Raw genomic sequence first — 26170 nt, forward strand, 5'->3', positions numbered from 1 at the left:
CTGTCACATGTATTTGATAGATTACATAGGGTTAATAAATTACCATCCAGAGTGCATCCACTGTTGCTTCCTCAGCTATTCATTATGTCACCCTGTGCTTGCAGTACTTGTATTATGATGCACATGAGTGGAGGCTACTGCTTTATAAAAGATACATCCCTTTGGCCATTCCTCCTGGCCCTGTAACACCTACCTCCTACCACTCTGTCAAGTACCATTTGAAGTATGTGGTGTAGCACCTATACATTGCACTCTTTGGAGCTATGGCTCCTGGGCCAGAGGTCTATAAAAGGAAGTAAAGCTTCTCTACTTGAAGTAAGTAAGTTGCGGCTCACTGTGCTACTTCACAAAAACATCCCTCATAAAACATACTGTTAGGACTTTCAACAATGGCAATGCTTCATGTAACAGAAGTTGTCTCTGTAGGATACTGTACTGATATGTAAGACATACAATAATCTTCACCTGCAACAGTACCTCTTCATATCCACCGCTGTATATGAGGCACTCAGATCTCTTCCTGGAAGGACAAGCAGCACCTCAGAGGTTACCATCATACTGTCATCCTTCCTGGAGCCAGGACAAGAGCTCAAGCAGCCTTCTCTCCCATCTCTGCTGGTTCATCTCCAGAGAAACATTAGCTGCAGTTGCTATAACAAATGTTATTCCGGGTAAGAAGACGAGGTCACAGAAAACACCTACTATTCTTCAAAGGCTGTGGCAAGTCAGTACTGTTCACAGCACCTATCACAGAGACTAATACAGGGACATCAACAATATGACTGCTCTAAGCAGAGCAGTTTACATAAAACTCTCTTGGTAACAGCTACTTTTCTTCTAAACTGAAATAATGACAGACAGTAAACAAAACTTATATAAATAGAAAATGGTTTATTAAAAACAAACAAACAAAACCAAACAAAAAGTCACAACACATGCTCACTTCACTGTCTGGCCAAAGGTCAGACTTCAAGCTAGCATCCGTGTTTCAATCATGTAAGCATGCATATAGGAGGGAAGTTGATGCCTTGCTGGCATGCTCCTCTAAATCTCCTCTGGGATGATTTTTAGAATACATTGTTTGTGAACATGTTATGAAATTTGAATTCCCACAAGACACTGAAAAAGTGAAGAACAGTTGTTTTTATTTACATATATAGGGTTTCCATGAACACCTGTCACACAAATGCAATTTGCTGCATTTCTAACAGCTGTGAAAACAGTGACAAATACAGAAAAAAACCCACAAGTAAGCATGCATTCTGCAAGGTTTAGGTAATTTTTTTTCCCCAAAGTCGGTGTATTTCTGAGAAAGAATTTAATTTCACAAGTCTGTGCAAACTACTTACATGAACAGTATCCAAAAGATATTCCTTTTGAATACTTAGTCACCAAGAATAACACGTGAGATGTAGCTTTTGTGTGCAGGTTAAGACTTTTCACATACAAACAATGCTGCAGTCCTCCTTTATAACAGAAGGGAACGGATTATTAGAATGACATTCCTGAAACAGTCTTCATTTTAAAGTAACTATTTCATTAATAAGGCTGCTTTTAAACAAGTTACTCTGAAAGAAAACTTTCAAGATCATCCAAAGGGAGCTTATATGCATGCTTCGTCTTCATTGCTAGTCATCTCTGATGAACACTGCTCAGGTCTATGGTTTAGGTATGTGTAAATCATGATGAGGACTCTGAAAACACTTTTATCGAAGAAGCTGCTCAGCCTCCTTGAACTTGCTTTCTTTTGTTTTCCTCAGTAATGCCTGTTTTATAGCATTGATCTTTTCATCAAGTTCAGCCAGTGAATAGCTCTGCTAAAAGAACAAAATAAAAATCACAATCATTTACATCTTGTAATTGCTACAGAAGTGGCTTATCACTTGATACTTGAGGTCACTGCATATTGTACTAAATGATAGAACTACTTCTGCAGAATTGTCTGAATCTAGTCTTTGCCTATTTAAATTTAAAGGAAAAAGAATGTACACTTGCAAGAAAGACAGTCCTAATCATGGATCAATACATTCATGCTACTTTTATTAGATGCTTGTTTAGTCTGCTCATAAAAAACCCTAAGAAATCCCTTCATGTTAAACACTGGATGAGACTACTTAGATTTTGCAGAACTTGGGTTTATAGCTAAAGCATTTTTTTTCCAACTGCCCAACATCAAGCTCCTCTGTGCCACTTCACTTGGTAATTTTTTTATCTTTTCTTACACAAGGTGGTCATCATTCTTTTTATAAAAATATTTCACCCTATGCAGGACTTTTTTTTTCCTACACAAGCCTACTTTCTCTCAGATGGCCCATAGCCCATTCTAAGCATTCTCCCCAATCCATCTGTCTCCAAGGGTGATAGCTAGGATTAGACGAGGTTTCAGCCATGGTCCCACCTGCACCAATAATTTCTCTCTTGTGGCCTAGGAGGTACATGGTAAATGCATTCCCTTATGTGATGGTGTTGTGAAAATGGCAATTCTACCTGACAGGTTAATATCTGCTATAATATTGGGTCCTTTTGCAGTTCTTTTGCCAAGCCAGTCATTTCTACTTTCATCTTTTCATAAACCAATAAAGCAAATTGAAAAATAATTTTAAAATCAACAAAAACCACTATGCCACAAAACAAAAATGGAAGACATTAATAGAAGACCGATCAGAATACAGAAATTGCCTGTTACTCTCAGCTTGATTAATAGGATTATAGATTTGTTTTATTCAATCATCCTCCTAACTGGTGAAAACCCTAGTATATATTCTTAGAAGACTCATTTCATTGTAACATCCATTAGCTTTTTGTCTCCTTCCGTCTCTCTTTGACAGCAAGCTATCCAATACTGATGCAGCTACTTCTGAGAACTTACATATTTGCTTCACAGAACTCCTGCTTACTTTCCACTCAAAACATCCTAAACTTAAGAAAAACAAGAGTTAACAGCACTTACATGGGGAGATTGAACCTTTCTCCTCTTGCCAGAACAGCTCTGAAGAAAAGACAAATCAAAACAGACTTAATGTTGCACTGACAGAAGATCACAAATAAATCTGTAACAATATTGTTAAGAGTCTTTAAAGTATAAAAAAACCCCACTGACTGCCATTCCATGGATTAAAGAAACCTTTTTCATAATTAAGTACTTTGGATCATGAGAAATACTACTGGAGAGCAGTCAGAAGCTGTTGAAGCTTCTCCACACTTGGCAGTCAACAACTATCAATTTAACTGAAGCTTCCTTCAGACAGAATTGAGCTTTTCAAACTGTCAATATTTTCGTCCCTAAAATTTGCCTATATCCACACCAATATTTATGCAAAACTTCAGATAAAATGTGCTAATTACTGTGCAACACTACTATTGCCACCATCACAATTTTTATCCTGATCCTCATTCTAGAGATCCTAAAGCATTTTCAACAGAAATCTCAGCTTATGAAAGTGTATGTTTTTACTTCTGGTTTTCAGCCAGAAAGAACAGCCTCACAAATAACGAACTTTACTGGTCTCCAACACAAATTAAGAAAATTAAACAAAAACGTGCACTATTGCTATTGATTTTTATTAACCGACTCTTCTTTGGCTAGTCTCAAGGGAGAAGATATAAATTAGATTGCAATCAACAAAAGTAGAAGAAACATCCTTACTGTTACATGCAGGAAGAAGAGCAAGATAACAGACAAGAAATTTCTACAATCAAATAGAGCCTAATGTAGTAACAACTAATGTTCTCTTTGTCCTAATACCCTCTGGTGAGTGAAGGTTAAGGTGTACTACTCAAAAAGAGACAGAGCTCTGCCTCAAAACCAGAGATAAAGAAAACTAAGTCACAGAATCACATGACGCAATTTTCAGTTTACTCTCTCATCCTTTTGGAAGTTATTCACATATCGTTAGCAACCACATCGTGTACAGAAGCCCAAATTATTTCAGCTGTTTCAAGCCATTAAGTATTTGTATCAAAAATCAAAACTTCAGTCAATTTTCTTGACATAACAAGCACTTCAGATTTTAAAGCAAGGGGGACAAATACAAACTCTCTGACACATTTCTTACAAATTAGTTAAGCTTGGGTGGCAACAATGTTTTCCTCCAAACAGATACTTTCTTCTTTTGAGTGAGAAAATAGGTAAATATGAACTTGATTAGATGGTCCACATGTAATATAACCACTACACCAAGCCAGAGTTGTTTATTAAAAGTGTCTGCCCTCCGACTCAAGTTCTTCTCTGCACATCGAAGATTCAAGCACAAAAGGCATAAATATGTTTAGATATGCTGATAGAAGGTACGAAAATTTCTTACTACAGATTGAAAATATTCAGGAGACAGTCCTTCCAGCTCAAGGATTTTATCTTCAAGCTTCTTAATTCTCTGATAAATGTCCCTTGGTACTGGACCACCTAAATACAGTAGTAATGCAAAAAAAAAAAATCAGGAAAATCACTTGAATAATTGATTTAATTAAAGATTGCAAGTCTAACATTTGAATTCTTCAAGATTAGCTATCAACCAGTAGCTGAACAAAACAAATGGATGGGCTAATATGAAGGAAGGATAATTAATATGAATCAGGGTAAAACCTGATTGATAAGCCAGTGTAGTCAATGAAAGCACTAAGACAACTTCATGTAGTTGGTTGATGGCTGTCAAGGTCCCTGAAACAACTAATGATCACTCTTTGCAATATGTTGGTCATGAAATGTTGCCACTTCAAAGCTGACACCAGCATTAGGAGAGAGCAGATAGGATGGCAGACCACACATGAATTCAGCTTTGATATCTAAGATAGGTTTCTTTCAGAACAATCTCCAGTGAGCATCAGAGGTTAGAGGACAAATATGAGTTGTCACAAGAACAGCATTTGCTTGAGCATAGATGGGAGAACAGGAGTGGGGAATGTGTGTATTGAATAACAGAGGTCTGGAAAAAAAAAATTTAAAAAATGACCAAACAAACAAAAAAGTCCCTAGCTTACCCAGAAAGCACCTTGACAAAAAAGCCCACAACAAAACCCACTAACACCACACAAACAACAGCACCAAAAAAATCCCAGCTCATTTGCTGTTTCCATCTTTACTACAGCAGCTTGGGCTTTGTTTCTCCATGGAACAGACAGAACTGATCAAAAGATCAGCCTTAGCAAGCATTTTATTTGCACTCCATAGTATTCTATAATGAAGGAACTATATGAAATAACTTTATCACAACTAAGTACTGGCTACTCCAATCTAAATGATAGGCTGGTCCGAACTGTACTGACAACCAAGGTCATAGAAAGTTTCTGCTTTTTGACACCCATTTCCTTTTATTTCTGTGTCTGTTAGACAAGACAGTTCTATTCCACAAATTACCAAAACAGCACTAATGTGGGGTTTGGGGTTTGGTTTTTTTTTTGCCATTCATCTATTTTGTCCATTCAAAGAAACAATTGTGCAGGTAGCTTCACTCCTTCAGTTCTGCCCTCTACTCAACACTCAGCACCTACTAATTATATTGGCTAACCTATCACTCTTAATATTGCCTTCCTTTAATGTAAAGGGAAAAGAGCAGTACTAGCACTGGAAGCTGTTCTGAAAAACAGCCAGCAAGTCAACATTAACTCTGTTGCTGAAAGCAAAAACTGGTGGAACAGGTAGCTAAGGCATGTGAACTGCGCAGATGAGTATTTTTTGCACAGCTGCTGGGGTATGCATCAAATAATATTGAGATGTTCCCCACGACTGCTGATTTGAACAAGAATTGAGCTGGTGTTGCATGCTTCCACCTTCTTAACCAATACTATAGTGTACATGACCCATTCCTTCAAACAAAATTTGATCACCTATTAGAGGCACAACCTAGAAGCAAGGACCCCTCCTTAGCTACCTCCAGTCGTTGTCCTTGATATGTGATATATGCACAAACTCCAAAGTTACACATTGTAACCCTAATGCTGGCCAGCCGCTTCCAAAATCTATTTCTATGCACAAAAGCCAGCTTATTTTTGAGACAGCCATAGAGCTAAGCATCAAGCTCTGACTTGAGAGTATCTCAAGAATACTTCAAAAGTATCTATGCATATCTTACTCTCCTTGCTACCAGAGAACTTTAATCCACTACACAGTCACAGGAATCTAGCAATCTAGTCAATGTTCCAAATATTTTTAAGATAATGGATTCCCATCTATTCAGTATTCAGAAGACAAAAAAAAAAATCAAGTGTGTCCGCAATGTCATGTGTAGAAAATTCACTTAACTAGATGGAGATTGGGCTTCTGTTTTGTTTTGAAAATAATTTTCAAGAAAAATACTAATCCCTCCTTGGTAAGTGCCTCATTGTGCCTCAGTGCCATATTACGGAAAACCAGGCCTGGGGTGAAGAAATCAACTAAAAAACATCAGCAGCCTGACAGCTATGGCATTTATTTTAGTGAAAGGTATGGACTTATGTTTGCAGGCCTAAAGAGAAATGACAACAGGCTTCCTACATTCTGGGAATTTAGCTTTACACCTAAATGTATTTCAAGAAACATTTTTCATCTTTAGGAAAAGGTTTCAGACCATCCTTTTTGTTGATTCTACCACCAGCCCACAAGTTGTCCATGAAGCAGCCCTTAGTTCTAAAGCAGCCCTTTCCTATTAAGTGGGTCAAGGCAGGACTGCAGTGGCTATGGAGAACCCCAATCTCCAGATATTCCATATTATTTTAAATCCTGTTCTGATGCGCCTCTCTCTTATTTGCCACCACGTAAAGTGTACATTTGCTAACTCAGCAACTCAAATTGGGCATAAACCTGGGTTCCATTTTGGGCATAAAACCCTAAACACTAGGTCACTACTTGGGGTGAATGAAACCCTTCAGTGGATCTAGCCACTTTTTTATAGAATCAGTTTTTAAAGACTTGCCCAGTTGCACCACAGTAATCACAACTGTAGTATAAAATGCCACACCAATGTCAAAGTTATAACATCATACAAACCTGTCTGTAACCGTAAGTGCGCTTCAATGTTTTGCAATCTCTCCTCAACAGCTTGGTTTCCACAATCATGCATGGGTACACTGGCTTTGTGACTGGATGCATGCATTCCTTCAGACCTAGTCTGAGGTCCATACGTATTTACTACCCTAGAAACTAGGTAAAGAGAAAATACACATATATGCACATGAAACACAAAGCAGATCTAACTAAAAGAATCAAAATATTGAAGCATGAAAACCTGTGTTAAATCAGTTTTACAGAATCTTGCGTATGAAGGGCCCCACACGCAGTAAGATCAAAAGTTCAAGTAAAAGCATTTTCTTATTCTTTTGCATGAGTAACTAAACCTAACAAAACCCCTGGATTTTACATATGCAAAGTAAAAGAATTACTCATACATTCATGTAGAATGGCAGTGTTGAGAATTTGTCATCAGCTCCTGATAAACAGTAGAAACCTTGATATCTATGTCAGCAGTTGCACTTGAGAGCTTTTGTGAATGCAAAGAAGAGGCCAGACTAATATTACAGGAAGCATCATAAATACATAAAGACGAGGAGAGGTACATAACTGAAGAACCAATACAAACCTCAGCAAGGAAGTTCACTTTGAATTTTTGTCATCTGGATAAAAGCTTTAGTGACTCTTAGCTGCATCTAGGACTGTCTTCTACCCATGCTGGGCCATGTCTTCATCAGAAGATTTTGCTCACTTCTCATTAAATCAGAGTAATTTCTTAAGTTCTTCTCATAGAACTACTGCAGTACACTGCAGATTTAAAGACTATATAGGCAGCTCCAGATGCTGAAGCACACACACATACACCATCCTACATACATACACCTTCATGAGGGCAACATGTTACATTCTTGCTTGAATTTATGCTGGTTTTACTTCCAATTCCTTTCTAAGCGTTTTTCACATTTCAGTTATGAACTGCTCCTTGAAGTGAAAGCTTCTCTTTTTTCCTGTATTATGCTGCCATCCAACCAACAAATTAACACAGTTTAAAACAGTGACTACTGAAAGAGATTCTTTGTGAAAGATTCTAAAATCAAACTCACTTCCCCATTTCCTTCTTAGCTCACCATACCTTTCCAAACTTACTATTTTGCTTTACAGTACTATTCTAAATTACAGAATTCAAAATAATTAAGTGGTTTCTAGGATCAATATCAAGTGGATAACTGAATATTACAGTATTACAGTATTACAAAAACGCAAAAGAGGGTTGCTTTCATTCTCATTTTGGGCATTTTGTTTGTTTTTAAAGAAGGGTAACTTGCGTACACCTGGAGAGCAGCAGATGAACAACCAATACATTACACACAACTTCTGCTGGACATAATTTCTATATTATTTATTCCTTTCCAAAAAGTAGTGCAGTGGTAAATTCATTCCCCAGCTTGTCACTTCTTATAAATCTGTGTCTTAGAACTTCCACTGTCCCAAAATTATATTCTATTTCAAGACACTTGCACCAACTAATGAAAAACAGAAGATAATCCTATTTAATCTCAATTCCTTATTGACAGTTTCACCTTAGAAGAAAAACTAAGTATTGTTCAGCTTCTCTGTCCTGCTTTATCCTTTCCACATTTCCTTTCAGACAATAAAAAATAGGCTATCTTGTTTTGGTCTTTAGTGCCTAACCATTCATTTAGTGAAGCAGTTAAGGAATTTAAAACCTTGAAGACAAAAATGAAGATGTAAAAGTATTCACTAGAGTAAAAAAAAATACATTAAGTTTGCATTTTTGAGCATATTATAAAAAGTTTTGATATCAAAAACTTATCAGTGCTGTTATGTCTGGATACTTAAATGGGTTTTAAAAGAGTTGCTTACCCTTTATATGACTTTTAAATCCAGGATAGGGTGTGAAAATTGCATCTGTCCTGGCACAGCTATTTTCTAAATAAATAATGATATAACAAGTGAGGTCCAAATTATGTATTTATAATTGAAAATATTCTAACCACTATCAACTTTGATGCTTTAAACAAATATAATTAAAATGCTTCAAACAATAAAAAAAATCAGGAATACTTAATTCATTCTATAAACACTTGCCCATTAATAGTTTCACACACTTGCATGGACTTAGCGCTTTTAACTGGATAAGTCACTCATGTAAATGTATTCTCATGTGTATACAGAAGTTCACTGGATCAGGACCAAAATTATTTGGTTCTTACTTTTCATTGCATTTCTCTGTAACTTATTTCCTTCTTCCCATACAGAAGCCTTCTTCCTACTTATCACTGTTATTCTGGTTTTATGTCCTTTTCTGAAACTCTCCTATTTTTTGACTGATCTAGTTTATTCATCAGTACTCTTTCCTAAACCTTTCTGCATTTATTCTGATCCATGTGACTTCTTTCATTTGCCTAACCATAAAATCTATAGTATGGATTACCTTAATTTATTCTAATGTTTCTATTTTCATAGAAGTCTCTGTTCATTATACCAAAGCTCTACACATATTTTATCACGCCTGAGCAATGAGACAAGTCTTATTATCAATTCTTCTGTACATAATTAACGATTTTGGGAAGCAATATTTCACTATCTAGCATATTCTACTAAACTTCAGCTGTCCTTTGCATTCCAACTAACATTCAAGCAGTTAAACTCCCTACAAAGCTTACTGAACAATAAGTTTTGATCTCTAAGAGCTTAAGTACCTCATAGAGACAATGCACATGTGGGTTCACAGGTACTTAGAAAATATCTCTGTACTACTTATGTAGTTATGTATATAAAACTGTCTTAACTTCCAAGATGCATGTGGCTACAGTTACTGATCCTGTAAATGGGATCCAGTCTGCCAGATGGATTTAAGATTGATTACAGATACAGCCAATTGTACTACAATGTGAGCAATGTTAAAAAGAAAAAGTCATTTCAAGTAGCTAGTAATTCAAATTCATTGTAAAAAATACTTCTTTGTAAGTTAACTAGCATTAAATTAACTTCAATTTGAATATACAACTCACAAGACATTTCTGAATTGCAATTCCATCTACTTTGGAGGAACACCTAGTTAAAACACTGGGAACAATGGCTACAAAATCATCTGATCTAAGATAGTAGTTCTTAAAATTAACATAATAATAGATATAATCTTTCTGTATGGGATGCATTAAACATTGTCATCCGATGACTACTCAATTTATTTTTCTATCTGACATCTGCAGTGCACATGCTAGTTCTAAGTTTTAAAACAAAGTTACTTTTGAAAAAAAAGTTCTGTTTTAAATATAGATTAGCACTTCTGAAAAACAAAGAAAAACCAAACCAAACAAAAAACCCCCCAAAAACAAACCAACAAAAAACCCCCCACACACCTTAAATTACTATGAAGATTAAAGTCTAGCTAGCGAGTTACCTTGATTACAATCAATAACATTGCAAAACTCCCTGACATTATTTTCATTGATCTCGGCTTGTTTCCTCTCGATGAAGGCTGATATCCGTCTGTCAATCTGCAGGTAATAAACATGAAGGCATATATCTATTTCATTCTTTAAATTTAAAATTTAGAAAGGTCTTTCATTTTTCTCTTTTTAAACTCACATAAATCACTTACTTCTGCTTTTCCAGCTTTTATTTGGACCACTTCTGGATCAAAATTAAAACGAGCATCCTTCAAATCTCTCAAGTCATAACTTCCATATTTTTCTTCAGTCTGACTGTTACCATCATAAACATCTAAACTTGTCTGGCTTTCTGTTTTACCTCCAGGTTCAACATGGCCTATATTTTCCTCTTTGATCAATGACTGGAGTTTTTCTAAGAGAGGCTGAACAAAGAAAACAGTGTATTAGGGTTAAAAAAATAAGAAGTCCAAAAGTCCCAAAGCCAAGAAGACAAGTACTATTACAATTTCCAGACTAATTGAAATAATTTTGGGAATTACAACATCTTCCTCTGATGCAACACAGTAATAAGATTAAAAAGAAGTTCCAAATATTGTGCACACCACGATTCTGATCCTTCTGACCCGTCTTTCAGAAGTTTGTAGAGGAAAACTCCCAAATTTCTGTGAAAATCTGCCCATATTCCTGTGTTACTAGCTAAATCAAAGCTTCAATCGCTGGCATCAATGCCACTTAATTAACATGTCATTCAAATGCTTACTCAGAACAGTAAGGCTTAGTATTTTTCCTCCTTAACATGAAATCTGGTACACTTACACTGTAAAGCCTTTATCACATCAGCACTACATTCTCCACTTGAAACCGTAGTTGCCCAAGTGAATGAGAGAACACAGACATGAAATACATAGGCATTATCATGAACACATGCTTTGCTTGACACAGTTGATTATCTACTTAGGTAATGAAATTAAATGAGAAAAGGCACTGACATTTGTGGCAGGCAAAACGCTTATCTTACTGCGGTAACTCTTGCATACGACGCAACATCAAAACATCAGTACATATATATGTCCCCGTCTCTTTTTAATTTCCATCAGTTTCATCTAGTCTGAATTTCACTGCTTATTTTCTCTCTAGAAATGATTTGTGTTTTTTAAAGACAACATGATTTTTAGCAGTCACATTTTCTGAAATGGAATCAAACTCCCACTTGCAGCATTCTTACATGTTGGATGTAAATTTTATTTGCTTTTATCTTGCCTATTTTCTCTTTCTGCTCATCACACCAAAGATTTGGGGGATGTCTGGAAAACAAAAGGTCTTTCTTTTACCTACAGACAAGAAAATACAGGAACTTCCCTTTCCATCCTCTCAGTACTAGGAACCTCAAATAATTCATTGACTAGCTGAAGCAAAATAGTAGTACTCAAATCCCATCTTCTACATATGAACTATCAACGTCAAAACACTGCTCAGTTACCAGCTGACAAACTGCTAACCCTCCCTGCCATGCAACTAAATTACTTTTGGCAGGGTTGGAAAGTTTCAAATAGTTAAAAGAAATGACAGTAATGGTGACTGGCTACTTGGCAAGATGAGACATTAATGTCAAAGAAATTACTCTTTAAAAAAAAAAACCTACGTTGAAAATATATTTAATTGCAGTAAGACACTCCAGGATGTGTCATGCTGGGATAATGCCACTTCTTGAACCACTGAAAGCACTCTATGAGCCTCAAAACTCACCCAACGCATGGAATCATTATCATAGCATGACACACACCTGCCGTGTCTTATTGCTTAATTATAACCCACCATAGATGGAAATGTATCACATTTACAATGCAAGTCTAGAAATCAATGAGGCTGCATTTATTCAGCCTGCTCACCTACAGTGGCTATTCCCACTAATCTGAAAAATCCATAAATGTGAGTACCTATGGAGCATAGTGGAATCCCAAGCATTTAATACTTTTGCAATCCTTTTTTATCGAACACACCAATGTAAGAACAAAATTACTGGAATTTTACAGTTGAGATTACTTTTAGTTGTTGATCACTTTTGTCAAGGCAAATGTGTCCTATGAAATATTTACCTGTAAACACAAAATATGCTGCTGAAGTGCACTAAAGAGCAAGGCTGGCTGAAGTGCTGAAGTGCTCTGAAGCTTGCTCCAATCGATTACAACTTTCACAATATCTTCTCCGAGATTAAGCTTCCACAGGGCAAAACAATAAAAATTATATGTATTAACATCAAAAAAGTATAAAAGACTCTTACAAGACCACAATTATGCTCAGCCTCATATAGACCCATCCCAGTTTTAGAAAGAACATTGGAATGATTTGATATTAATTATAGTCCAAGCAGCTATCATTTTCCAAGTAAGCTAGTAGCTGTAGAGCATATTCTAAAATTAAAAATTCCTTACTAACTCACCACACATTCATTGTATTAATTCAGTCCTTGGCTTTATTTAATTAATTCTTGTATGAAAGCATATTGTTCATGTTAACCACTCACACCATCTTTTCTTTTAATGGATACTAGAACCACCAGCATGAAGAAACATGACCCAGGCTGGCAGTTTCCTGTAAGTTCATGTATTTTATTCCAAGATTGCAAGACCATCTGTACCTGCATGACCCATGTCTTGATGTAACACCATGGCACATTCTTAAATTTTTACTTGCTGCTAATCCAAAGGAAGCTTTATAGTAAAAGTAAGTGCATAAAAGTATATAGTTTTTAATATCTCAAAGTTTAACAAACTCTAGATTACACAGCACCACTATTAAACCTATTTTCAAATCACACTATTTTCCTGTATACACATTCCTACTGAAATGGATAATTGCCACAGTCTATTCTCACTGACAAGGAATTGCAGTATTTAGCTCCCAAGACAATAAAGAAAAACACACATAATAAATTAGAAGGACTGTTTAAAAGAACTATGTATCTTCTACAAGCTATAAATACACTTTCTAACACAAAGATGACTGTCAATAAACTCTAATGGGATAACACACTTTCACACCCAACTTTACCCTTTTTGTTACACTAAAGCTTTTCTCAAGATCTTAAAGAGATGATTACTTTCATTTCCCAAAGCTAAGAAGGTTGTTCTCCAACCAAACATCCTGCAAATGATACCCCAAATTCTAAATACAGATAAAATTCTTGTTTGAAATCAAGAGGACCTACAGGTACTCTGCTTGCAACACTGAATTCCCAATTCATATGCATACTTGTATATGTATTCCTCACCCCTTCCATTAAAATAAAAAGTGGGGGTGGAAACAGAAAAAGGTACCTCAGGAAGATGACAAAAGTGACCTTTAACTCGTGGTCTAAAGACATTTAACAGCATCAAACATTATAAACAAGAACACAGAATGCATATGCACTCATGTCCTGAAGCCACCACAAAGTGTATGAAACACTGAGAACCAGACACAAGAAATGCCTCCATCACTCTGAAGGCAAAGCTGTGGATGATAAGCTATCCCACCTTAGTTTCAAATCTGAGCATTAACATAATTTTGTAAAGAATTATAATCCTGAACCGTCCTTCTTTAGTCAAACTAACTAACCCTCGCTAAATTCAGGGTTAGTTCCCAAATTACACAGCAAAGGAGACAGTTTGACTAGACATATTATGTATTTTAGAAAATTTTCACAAATGGTTATCCCTGTTTAGTACTTAAGTAAGTACACAGGATGTAGGAAAAATAATGTTCTAGGATATACTATTCTTGAAGAAGTTTCAAAATCAAGACTGTATTTAGAACTTAGTAGGAATAAAATTTACTTTAGGAATTAAGCCTGTGCATGTGATCATCTGAAGCACATATTTCTGCCCAAAGTTTCTAAAGTAGTATCTCCTATATGCTATATTACAGTCTACTGACAGGGTGAAAAAGGTGTACATTAAATCATCCAAATGAAACAAAACACAAGTGCTACTGCAATTTCCTAATAAGCCTCCTTTTTCAAAAAGAAAAAGCTGATATTAGCCTTCATATCATAATGGACAACTCCTGTCCAGGTGGTTCAAAGCACAAAAAGCAACAGAACTTCTAACTTAAAATCATTTAGAGGCCAGTCATATTTTTAACTCACAGACACTGCTTTTAAAGAAAAATCAAGAATAAATCCCTCCTGCATCAACAAAGGTTTCTAGGACAATAGAGTAAGTTCTCAGTCTTTCACATCCTACTGCTTCTTAGAACTGTGACAAACAGATTTATAAATTCAGTGTTCTGATAACTTCAAAGCCTTTGACTAATTACAAGTCCACCGCCTATTCAATTTACAGGATCATATGTAATTTCAGCCCTTTGAAATTTGTTTTATGTAAACACTGGCTATCACTTGAATCTTAAAAGAACTTTTCAGGATCAGCTATACTGGTTTTAAGAGCTGGTATTCCCAGATGTCCTCCTGGTCACGTACTGCCATTGATTGCTCCAGTAAAAAAATTCCTGTGCCAGAAATATTCCTGCTTACAGCCCAATTTACTAGCATAAATCCAACTTAAACTATTATAATGAATCAAACTGTGACTGCTAACAATTTGGCAGAAGTTCAATCATCTCTATAGAAGGGAAATGGGGATTTAGTAGTTTCAGTCAGAAATGCAAGACAGTTTACTAGAACCTGTAAGGGGGTAAAACAGAGCAGTTAAATCTGTCAGAGCTCAAGCACTGGCAGACAAGTGTGTAACTCAGCAACTGGAAAGGATCGTAACTGAGCAACTAAAAGGACTTTCACAGCTAAGATGGAGCAACCAGATCCTTATCCAACCAGTGCACTGGACAGTAAAATGTGTCTGTTGTCATGGAAAGAAGACACTCCAAACACCAAAGAAGACAATTATACTCTTCACCATAGCTACTGTAACTCTTACTGCAACTCTAGAGTTCTCTCACAATGGTTTGTGCACACCCAGTTATTTTTAAAAATCACCAGGGATTTTCCAGCAACAGGCTAGTTGTAGAGCCAGCTTTGGAGAAAAAGTAAGCTGCTGAAGTCAAGAGGGAAAAAGAAGAGTTTTTAATGTAGTTTAGAAACAATTAATAAACTTGTGATGAATAGCCTAGTTAAAAGCTTTGGAAACTTTCCCCTTAGTCTCCTTTCTGTTTTTCACAAACACAAGAGTTCCAACTTTTCTCTGATGTATTCTACTACTGTCACTCATAGTGCTGTCCTCACACTAAGATAAACTGACACTCACTAGCTCTTCATTGATGACATTCAGAATCTTCACCAGGAAGAATTAAGGGGCCTTTAAACCTCAATAGATAGTTTTCATGCCTCAGTAATCCCATGAGTTACCTGTGTCTGAATATCACACTGCTTAGTGCTGAACAGTTCAAAAGCCAAGGTAATTTGTGATCATTTTAGAGACAGGAAAACTGAGACTCTTAACTAAGTTCCTGAAGTATCAAGCCCTTCATTTTGGTTGCCTTTTGTTTGAAAACAGAGACAATTGCTAGCATACTTGGAGAAATGCAAATATAATAAAATTCTATACAGATGAGAGGTGAAACACTCTAAAAAATAATTTCAGATTGGCCAGCAATTACTCCTAAACTGCCCCTGCATCTAAGAGCCCATTTCTGTACAAACATACATTAAGTTACACTAGCTTCTGCAGATATTGCTCATCATCTGGCCCCAAACCTTCAAACTGCTAACTCCTGAAGTAAGAGTGTGCTTCTGTCGCCTTCACAGAACTACATAAATGTTTCCACAGTGGAAAATTAATTTGTAAATTGTTTATAGCAATAAATAAGTTATTACTAAAACCTTCTCCTGATAAGGGCCTTCCACCACTGCTGTGACATGTTTCACAACTCACAGACATTACTAAACATAAAATAGGTGTTTCAACTTAAGTACCATAGAGCAGAGCTCCTTTAAAAATTCTGACCCTTAGATACACTGTGTGTTTCATAGCATGCCATTACCAAGGCAGGGCTAACTTCAAGCTCCTGATCATTTATTTTGATTTAATGTGCAGTAAGTTTTCAGGAGCTTCTCAACTCAGACTAACTAATTAAGACACAGCAATTAAGCAAATTGCACTTTCCCATGGAAGACATCATCCGTCAAACTACAAAGTGGCACGTGTCACTGCGAGGCGAAGGCACGGTCCCGGCTGCGGGGGAGAAGCAGCAGCAGCAGCGGCCGCGCACGCCGGGGCCGCCCCGACCAGAGGGAGCGGGGGAGGCAGCCGGCTCAGCCCTGGCAGAAGCCAGGCAGGCGCGAACAATGCCCAGAAGAGAGTCAGCTCTCTTGTACGTGGCAAACTTATGTCCTCTCAAGAGCCCTACCCTATTCCTGGAGTCCATGAGGGCCCCGCAGGCCGGGCCGAAGCAGGAGCCAGCTCTGCGCAGGCACCCAATGCGAGGGGGTGCGAGGCGGGAGCGGCGCCCGGCCCAGCTCCGCCCAGGCCCTCTCCCTCCGCCCGCCCCTCACTCACCTGCCCCGCCAGCCCGGCCAGACAGCGCAGGGCGCTGCTCGCGACCTCGGAGGCCGCAGGGTCGACCTCCGGAGCGTGGGCGCCGGGCGGGAGCGGGCCGGGCGCCGCCACCGCTGCCGCCATGACACCGGGCCGGGCCGCGGCCGCGCCGTCGCCCCGCGATGACGAACGCCTGCACTGGCACCGCCCCGCGCGCTGATAGACAGGTGCGGCTGCCAATGGAGGGGCTCCGCACTGCCGGCCCGGGCCGAGGGGCGCGCTCCCGGCCGGGGCCGCTGTGGGGGGCGCGCTCCCGGCCGGGGCCGCTGATGGGGGCGCGCTCCCGGCCGGGGCCGCTGTGTGGGGGCGCGCTCCCGGCCGGGGGCCGCTGATGGGGGCGCGCTCCCGGCCGGGGCCGCTGATGGGGGCGCGCTCCCGGCCGGGGCCGCTGTGGGGGGCGCGCTCCCGGCCGGCACCGCGCTCTCTGCCCCGGCTCCGGCCGCGCGTTCCGGGAGCTGCCGGCGCGGGCACGGCGGGCGCGGTTCCACCGAGGGCTCCTTGGCGGGGGGAGGACCACCAGTGCTTATTTCGGTACAGCGCATTGCCGCCCTTGTTTCTGCCTTTCTGGTTACCCCTTCACTTTTTTGCATTCATACGTGTTGTTCAAAGCCCTAACTCTACTGGTTGCCGCAGGGTTGTTTTTAAATTAGACTGCAGAGTTTGTCAGCGTACTCTTGATTATGGGAATCGCAAAATTCTTCCCTGTAAGACAGTTTGCTTGTAAATTTCTTTCCTAAGAAATTTAGTAGAAATTCATAAGAAATTGAAGTAGAAATGCTTACAACGGTTTCCTACCTGATGTTTCTTTTGATAGCCAAATTTTGATCTTCACACTTCTTTCTGTTCCCTGACCCTCTACCCCCCCAATATTTTTTATTCCCATGAAAAATGGTGAGTGCAGTTGTATATACAAATGTTGAAACATTCTTAAATAAAAATTTTAGAAAGGCAGATGAATTTATTTGACTGATGTTTTCGGGCTTTCTTTTTCAGATAAGACATACCTTGATATAGTGAAAATAAATGCTACTAAACAAAGCTTTCAGCACCAGCAACCAACAACATTTGAGGAGACTCAAGCAGAGAAAGCTCTGCTCAGTTCCAGAGAAAAATTAGTTCCAAAGAGGACTTCAGTGTTTAACGGTTACAAATATTTTGCATTTTGCAAAAATATCTAGGGTGAACTAGATGGCATTTGCTTGTCTTCAGTTGATGAGGACCATTCTTTGGATTCAGAAATACTCATGGCAGAATGTGTTTGTGGTTTAGAAGCTCTGAAACACATAGAAGTTTACTTAATTCCTGAAAACACACAGTTTTTATCAAATAACGTTTTGAACACATGTACAGAATATGTTTGTCAGCTAAGAAAATTTGTGAAATTTTATTTTGCATTTCTGTGCAACAATACTAATTCCAGCTTGTGATCAAGGGCTGCTTCAACCAACCTTGCCTCTTGCAGTTTTGTCTCTGGACAGGCAGCTGGAGCAACCCTGCCAAATGTAATAATGTCATTTGGATCAAATCATGAAGCTTTCAGGAATAAAGGAAAATACATTGCCCTTTCCCCTTCCCCCGCAGCACTACAACACTGAACTGACACATCAGGGATCTGCTTGCCAGAGCGGAATATGGAGCACAGATGTAACAACCTGGCATTGCTTGTTGCTTCTCAGTGTCGAGGAGACTGTTTGAACTGAATGAATTCCCAATGACCTGATAAGACAGAACAATTCTAGGCATTTGCGCCCTTTTTTAACTTCAAGTGATGAGTGCTCAGTTACCTGATAGATTCCAGCCTTCCTGGAGCGATGGAGCAGATGTGTCCTGCTTTAGCAATGTACGTGTAGCTTTCCTAAGTGGGAGACCTAAGATCTTTCCTTTGCTTTTGAGCATGTTATCTTTACCTGCAGCCAGAGGTTGTTTTGGGGTAAAAACCATTCCAAATGAAAAATAAATATATAAACATATCAGTATCAGAAATATACATGGAAATATAAGGGAGATTTAATGAATGTGGAGGATTTCAAGAGACAGTGGGGGTGATACACCATTATTTATTCACTGCTCATTTCAAGAAGAGTAGGCAAAAGACCATGAAGTAGTCAGTAAAGTTGTTGATGCCCATCTTTTATTTACTAAGGAGAAACTGGATCTCGGCCTTCTTCCTGCTGTTTGCAAATGTCTCCTCTTAGAGAAACAGTAATGATTCCTATGGGGAGAGACTTTATTCCTATTTGCTCTGTCTCAGAAGACCTTGATCTGGGTTGCAGCTGCTAGTTGAATACATTTAGTATCATCTGAAGTTTCACAGATTAAATGATGCAATGCCTTAAACAAACATGAACAGAATAGAAATAATCCAAGGTGATTTAAGAGATTAGGAAAATGAGACCATGTGAGAAAATGAACATAGAGGGGAAAATGTGCAAATACAGCTAAGGCAAAGATGTTAAACCTTCATATCTAATGGAAGAGACAGACCAGAGCAGAATGGTTCCAGAAAATGATTATATGTTCCCTGGAATTCGTGCACAGTAAAAATGAATTCACTTGTAATCACCTCTAGAAGTAAAGCCAGCCAGAGTAAATCCAGGCCTCCATAAAGACAGAGGAAATTACATGGCATGCTCACTAAAGCTGGTGAAGCAATAAAATATTGGAAGCTCTCATTGCTGGGAAGATACTGGTAATTTGGAATAAATTTATAGAAAACTGGCAAGAAGTGGATTGCCAGAGATAGAGATACTTGTTTAGAAAGAGGAATCAGAAGATTTAAATATGTCTAACTTGGCAGCAATGTCCAGATATTTTAATGATATGACAAACAAGGGAGGGAGTAATCTGGAGCTGCTTTCAACACTCAGGGATAGAGTTGTCATGATAATATTAAATCTTCTGCAGCTTTGATCCCTGAATGGATCATTGAGGCATATAAAAGCCTCTCCCGCTGAAACCACCTTGAAAAATATAAGCTCAAATCCACTAAGTTCTTAAATATCAAATATTGTGTTTGGAGTAAAATTATTTTGAAACAGAAAAGTATTTTCTTTTGGTTTTGGACTATTGCTTCTTTTTATTTTGTTTGTAAAATGATAAACATATTCACCTCTTTCTAGGTGCCTTTAAGCAATTTAAAATGACAGTAAGGCTCAGTAATTTGACACAAGTTCTCTTCCCTGGTCACCACTGTCATAAATGCTATCACTGTTTCTTCTGCTGAATATTACAGTACCATAATTTCTGAACTCACACTTTAATTTTGTCTCTAACTAATACCCAACAAAAGGTGGGTCCTTGGCAGAGTGTAGCAGTCATTGAGGTTTGTTGTGCCAAAGAGTGAAGTGCTGAGCTAAGGAGCCTGTGTAACGTATAAGCAGATTTTTCTCCTGAATTGAAAAGCTCATGCTGTGTACTTCTGCTTATGTCAGCTGTAGTGCAGAGAAAGGCAAAAGAGGCAATGCTTTGGAAAAAAAACCTCTGAAATAGTTTGGAGCTTCAAAGATAAAAACAATACTCTGAATTCTGTCCAAAGCCCCAGGAAAATGGTTCAGTTTGACACCCTGCTGTAAATGTAGTTTTTCCTAATATTCAGATTACAGTGCTGCACTAAATTGTCTCAGTTATAAAAAGAAAATTGATAGTATTGTAGTCATTAAATAGTTAAATAGGGTTAAAATATGAAATGACCAAGTCCCTCCAAAATAAAAGCTTTTATTTATTTTTCCAAGCTTTAATTTCAGAATTAAGAGCACTTCACTTCTGTTGCTTCCCAAGTACTCAGGGAAAGGCATCACTCCATTGAAGTTTATAGATCCTGGTTCAACAAGATACTTAAGCTGGTGCCTAATTTTAAGCACTAGCCCAGCTTGCTAGGGCTAGTGAAAAAAAAACCTCAGCTTGAAAAAAACCCTCAGCCTGCTTCCCTAAAATGTAGTCATGTGCTTATTAACTTCATCAAATAAGGCTCTGAATTGCAAATCTGGCTCTCCAATAGGAGCTGCATTCCTTCAAAGCAAATGTCTCTGCCGACCTTTTGGTGTTTCTTTCACTTTATCAAAGTTTAGAAAGCCCTGTTCAGACAGGATTGGAATGGGATTCATACAAAATGTCTTGGTGGAAATACAGCCCTGATGTATTTGCCATTAGAGAAAAAAGGCAAACCAACAAACCTATAAGTATCTTACATTTGTGACTTGCAGTAATTTGATCATTCCTAACATTCCTGATGCTGTTGCCTGCATTCTGTTTAGTGCCCTTATCCTGGCATGCATATATACCCATGACCTTTCCTTTCTGAATTTTTTTACCCTCTGATTTTCTAATACTGCTTCATGCTCTTCCTTACTTTGGTCTTTATTGTTATTGTCTTTGTTTAGTAATTTTACAGCATATTTAAATTCTTTATACCCACCTGCCCCCTTTCTTGCTGCCATCTGCAAATATGATCAGCGCTCTGCACGAAATCCTCCAGCTCAGTTATATAATTTAGGATTGAGAACTGACCCCTGCAAGTCCTAGCTCAACAGCTCTTCTTCTTAGGAAGTCAGTGCACCATTATTATAGTTATTCTGTGTTTGCAAATTCTAGACTTCTATAGCTACTTTGAAAGATTTGATTATAAATCTCCTTCCTATCATTTTCTTGTGAGACTATCATATAAAAATGTAGAAGGTGCCTTGCAGAGTAGGTGTCTGTGATCACAGTGTTTCCTCTTTTCGCAAACTGTCAGTAATTTGACACAAACATTGTGAAATTAAGCATTCATACCTGAAGACAGACTAAAAGTTAATAATTTTCCATTGCATTAATATGTACATGCCGTACGTATTATATATTTAACTCAAGTTTAACGGGACACTTGAAAATCTATATTTAACAGGGAAACAGGAATATAGCATATTTATTTCAGAGAAAATTTAACTATTGGGGTTCTTTGATTACTGAGTGCTTGATTTTAAAAGCTGTAGTTTGCATCTTTATTAGTATAATCTGACTATTATTTTAAAATAAATAATAGTGATGGATGCTTAGGAATATTTTAAATAGGATTCTTCAGTTGTGCTATGTACAAGCTTTTCATATTCGTTATCTGGGAGCCAAGTCCTTTTCTAAACATTTTAATCTTCTTAGCCTTTTCTGTGGAACAGTTATATTGCTAAAATTTAAATTTATCTCCTTCTTCAACATTTCAACTTATAAATTTCTATACCCCAGTAGCTAGACAGTTATAATTAAATAGATCACATCTGTCATTATTGGTCTGATCAATCATTCCATGTTTTGGCAGCCCCCTGGCAGACTTCAAAAGCCAGATCCAGATCTAGTTTAGATATGAGATTTGTGGACTAATAGTTGAAATTAGGGGCCTGTATTATGTAGTTGTGTTGAGCCTCTCAAATTAGCCTTAAGGAGCTCATATATCCATATGACAAAGTAAGATAGGTACTTGAATCCTGTAAGCTTCCCTGGGTGTGTCCTCCTGTGTTCATTCCACCTGCAGTATTCTTTGACTTCCTCTATGAATAAATACATAATTCCCTTTTTGATATAAAGTAACTATAAAGTTATTTGTACTGTAGTAAATGAACAAAGGATCACACTCATCTTTACACTGTCAATATTTTTCTAAAGCAGAAGAGGCATTTGTTAATAGGGAATATGAAGTTTGGGTCCCAAACTTTCAGTGAAGCTGGCCATGCACCTGCTTACTTTGTGCACAAATCATTCTAATGAATTCTAAAGGACTATTCATGTGCATAAAGCTAAGCCTGTGGGTAAAAGCCTTTACAAGACTGGGCCTAGGTTGTAAATTTGATAATGACCTGAAACTGATTCAACAGAGAAAAAGCAGGCCTTCTAAAAAGTTGAGAAGTGTCACTGTAGCTAAGCTGAACAGGTATAGACAGTGCTAGGAGACCTCATAGTACAAAACTCTGAAAACTGACCAAGAAAAAGTGGCAAAAGATATAAATATTTTTTTCATTTACATTTTATCATATTGAATTTTACCTTAATCTTATTAATTCTAAGCTTCCTCTTGATTTCATTATTACTATGAATTCCATTTGAATATCTTTATTGCAGGAACTCAGAGACTTTCCTGTTTAAATTTCAGGTGTGTATACACACACACACACACACACACACACACACACACACACACACACACACACAGCCTGTATGAAAGAGAATCTGCTAAGAGAATTGTAGTTGCAAGAAATCATAACTAGGCTCTTTGGGAAACGTGCTTGAGAAGAAGGCAAGACATCAATGCTGTTTCATATGGAAGGGTACAGAAGAGTTTTGCACACTTATTTGTTCATACCATGCAGTATTCCATCTCTGCTTCAAGTGTTTTGTGCTGCACTGCAGCCTTTTGTGTCCTCAGAGACAGTGCATTACCTGCAGGAGCTTCCCAACAAAATCAGGGCAATTCCAGTTGTTGTGGTGCATCTCTGAAACCATTTTCTAGGTATTGCTTCCATGAATTGCTTCCATCAAGAACTTCCATAGAATTAGGTAAAGCATTTTCATGTGTTTAACATTAAACACACAGGCAGTGCTACTAAAATTACCATGAAAAAGAAATGAAATTACTTAAATATAAACGGATTACCTGCTTAGGACTATAGTTTTAGTGTTTAATATGCTGAGTGTATGAAATAGACATCTTTTTCACCATCACAAAATGCAAATATTTTCCTTTACTTAAAGCTAGTTGTTGTTTTATTGTGATCTATTCGCAGCTAAAATGGTCACTCTACTTAGTGGCCTTTAGATAACCTTGATTGTGAAATGTCACTTGTTTGTTAGGCTCACTAAGTTCAAGCTGTTTAAAAAAAAGGAAAGAGTCTTTTTCTGCAGCTTAATTGACTTTTATTCACACTAAAATGATCCCTCAGGAAGTTCCAGTTTCCTCTGTTTAAAGATTAATTTAATAATCTCAGCTGGGTGAAGCAGAGAGCAGATTAGGCATGGACAAACCGTACCAAAGCTGCAGAGAGTGAAGGTGACAGTCCAGGGATAGCCACTGCTGACTTTATTCTAGTTGTTGGCCTTGGGGACATGACTGGTCTTTTGCTCAGTTTGATGCAGGAAAAAGAATGGAGAAGGTACATCTTATAAGACATGGTGCTCCTTTAGTAACCTTTTAAAGTTATTATTTAAATGAAGATTAAAGTTATGGAGTTGGAGAGTATTTTGCTGTTTTGTAATTTAGCAATTCAGGCTGAAGTTTCTTTTGTGTTCTTTCTGTTTTTATACAGGCAGCCTAGGAGATGGACATTTGACAGGCGACAATAGACTGCTCCTTTCCCAGGTATCTCCTGCTTGTTTCCTTTATCTGTGAATAGGAAATGGCTTAAAGGCACCTGTGTTATGAAGGTCCCAGGGGCAGCTGCCTGACTAGTGAATGCCTGATTATGTGTTAACATGCTTTGTCAGATATTGGCAGAATCTGTTCTCTTCTTTTGCCTTTTCAGCAAGGGTACCATTGACAGACTGGCTACCCATTTATAGAAATGTTGTCCATCAAACTGTGAGGAAGGACAATGGTGTTTTTCTGTGACCAGTGACTGTGGGAAACTTTTCTTTGGCTATTCAGGCAATTTTTGTAGCTTGCTCTGAAGAGGAGAGACTGATGAGTGCAAAAAGTACAATTAAGCAAAGCCAGACTTCAATTGAAGGCTGTAGTGTAGTCTGCTTGTTCTCATTTTTTTATTTGGAAAAAAATCTATGGGTTTTCACGTTGCTGTGTGGCATTCAGCAGGGGGCTATTACAATCCTAAATTTTTTTTCTAGACCACCTAATTCTAAGTAAAAATTAAATGTAATGAGAGCCACTTGGAGTTCTGAATATTTTAAAGCATAATTCCCACAGAAGGGATTCGACCTAAACTGTGGAGAGCATCAGTTGGCTAATTATAGCTGCATTTTATATTACAGCAGGTGTCAGATGCAGTCATCTCAATAAAGTCCACATAATACTCTGGAAAATAACAAAAGCTTTTCTTTGAATGTGGGTACTAATTTCTGCTAGGTGTCATATGAGCTCTGATACTTCTTATTGGTGTTAACAAGAGCACTGCAGCACTCAAACATGCTTTTTGCTTGGGATGAATTGATACTGTAAAGCACTTACTAGTCAGCCTTGGCAGATGTCAGTAGTTAATACTAGTGTTGCAGAGGTTGGTATATAATGCAAAGAGTCTTACGTAAATACTTTTAGATGATGGGCTGGTTTTGAGAATGAGTGTGAACCGTGCACCAACTTGCTTAATGAAAGCTAAATAGACAACAGCAGGATAAGTGTGCTTCCTTTAGCTTCTATCTTAAGTCCTCTGCAAGTAAAGGGTAGATCGGAAAGCAGTTAACTAGGTGAACAAAAACATTAAACTTAATAAGCACTTCATGCTTTCATACTATTTTCCCAATTCAATGGAAGCAGCAAGTTTGAGTTACTGAAGTGACTGGTGAGAAAGACCTTTCCTAAGCCTCAAAACTGGGGTGCCCTGAAAATTATATCTTCAGAATAGTCTGCAAGTGGTGAAACTACAATCTGTAGACATTTGCTACTCACCTGACTTCCTAAATAAATGATGGAATTCTGTGATTACAAGAGGTTTGTGTTTTAAAATATTAATGAATCATTAAAATAAATACTGAAATGTGTTGCATACACAGAAACCCTTGAACAAGGAATTGAAGGTGCAAATGGCAGGGTGAAAAGCACAGGGAGCAAAACCTTTCCAGTGATTGTGCTTGGCCTAGCATGCAATAGAGATGCTTCCCAAGCTTGCCTGAGAAGCAGTAAGGCAGGAGACGCTGCAGTACAGAACAGCAGGGTCAGGCCATGGGGAGCTTGCTGCTTCTGCTGATGGGGATAGAATGAGGAGAGGGGTGTCAGCAAAGAGTGATGACAAATGTTGGGCTGATCATGCAGGGGGGACAAACATGTACTGCAAAACAAATGAAATTTGACAGATGATAAATTCCCCCAACATCTGAGTCTTCTGGAAGAGCGATAAGCCACTTAATGAACTACTGTCTAGTGCTACCTACCTTCCCCTACATCATCTCTGAGAAAAGGTAGTTCAAAACATCAGGCTGCCTTTGTCTCTTACACAGAAGTCCATGGAAATTGCAGAGGTTGTAGAAATAATAAATACAACTTAATGTTGTAAGTCTTTTATTTTTAAAATGTAATAAACAGTCAGCTGAGTAAAACTGAATCACAAACTCCAGCACGTTACCTTAGCAACTATATAAAAAAACCAAAACAAGCACAGATTATGAAA

The 26170-nt window shown here is 38.0% G+C and overlaps 1 protein-coding gene across 2 annotated transcripts; it reads right to left on the reverse strand.

Annotated features, from left to right (window-relative positions):
• Nucleotides 1-876: 876 nt before the first annotated feature.
• Nucleotides 877-16979, reverse strand: MBIP (MAP3K12 binding inhibitory protein 1). 2 transcript variants are annotated; one of them, XM_030949852.1, is made up of 9 exons: nucleotides 16833-16979; nucleotides 12438-12557; nucleotides 10551-10763; nucleotides 10350-10446; nucleotides 8807-8872; nucleotides 6962-7114; nucleotides 4305-4402; nucleotides 2951-2989; nucleotides 877-1814 (listed from the first exon to the last, which is right to left on the reverse strand). In XM_030949852.1, the coding sequence occupies exons 1-9, from the start codon at nucleotides 16953-16955 to the stop codon at nucleotides 1707-1709; spliced, it is 1017 nt and encodes a 338-aa protein (XP_030805712.1). In that variant the 5' UTR covers nucleotides 16956-16979; the 3' UTR covers nucleotides 877-1706. The 2 variants fall into 2 exon arrangements, with proteins under 2 accessions (XP_030805712.1, XP_030805711.1); XM_030949851.1 differs by having other exon boundaries at nucleotides 877-1817.
• Between the last annotated feature and the right edge of the window lie 9191 nt (nucleotides 16980-26170).

This window comes from Camarhynchus parvulus, chromosome 5 (assembly GCF_901933205.1).
Source record: "Camarhynchus parvulus chromosome 5, STF_HiC, whole genome shotgun sequence".
Lineage (NCBI taxonomy): Eukaryota > Metazoa > Chordata > Aves > Passeriformes > Thraupidae > Camarhynchus > Camarhynchus parvulus.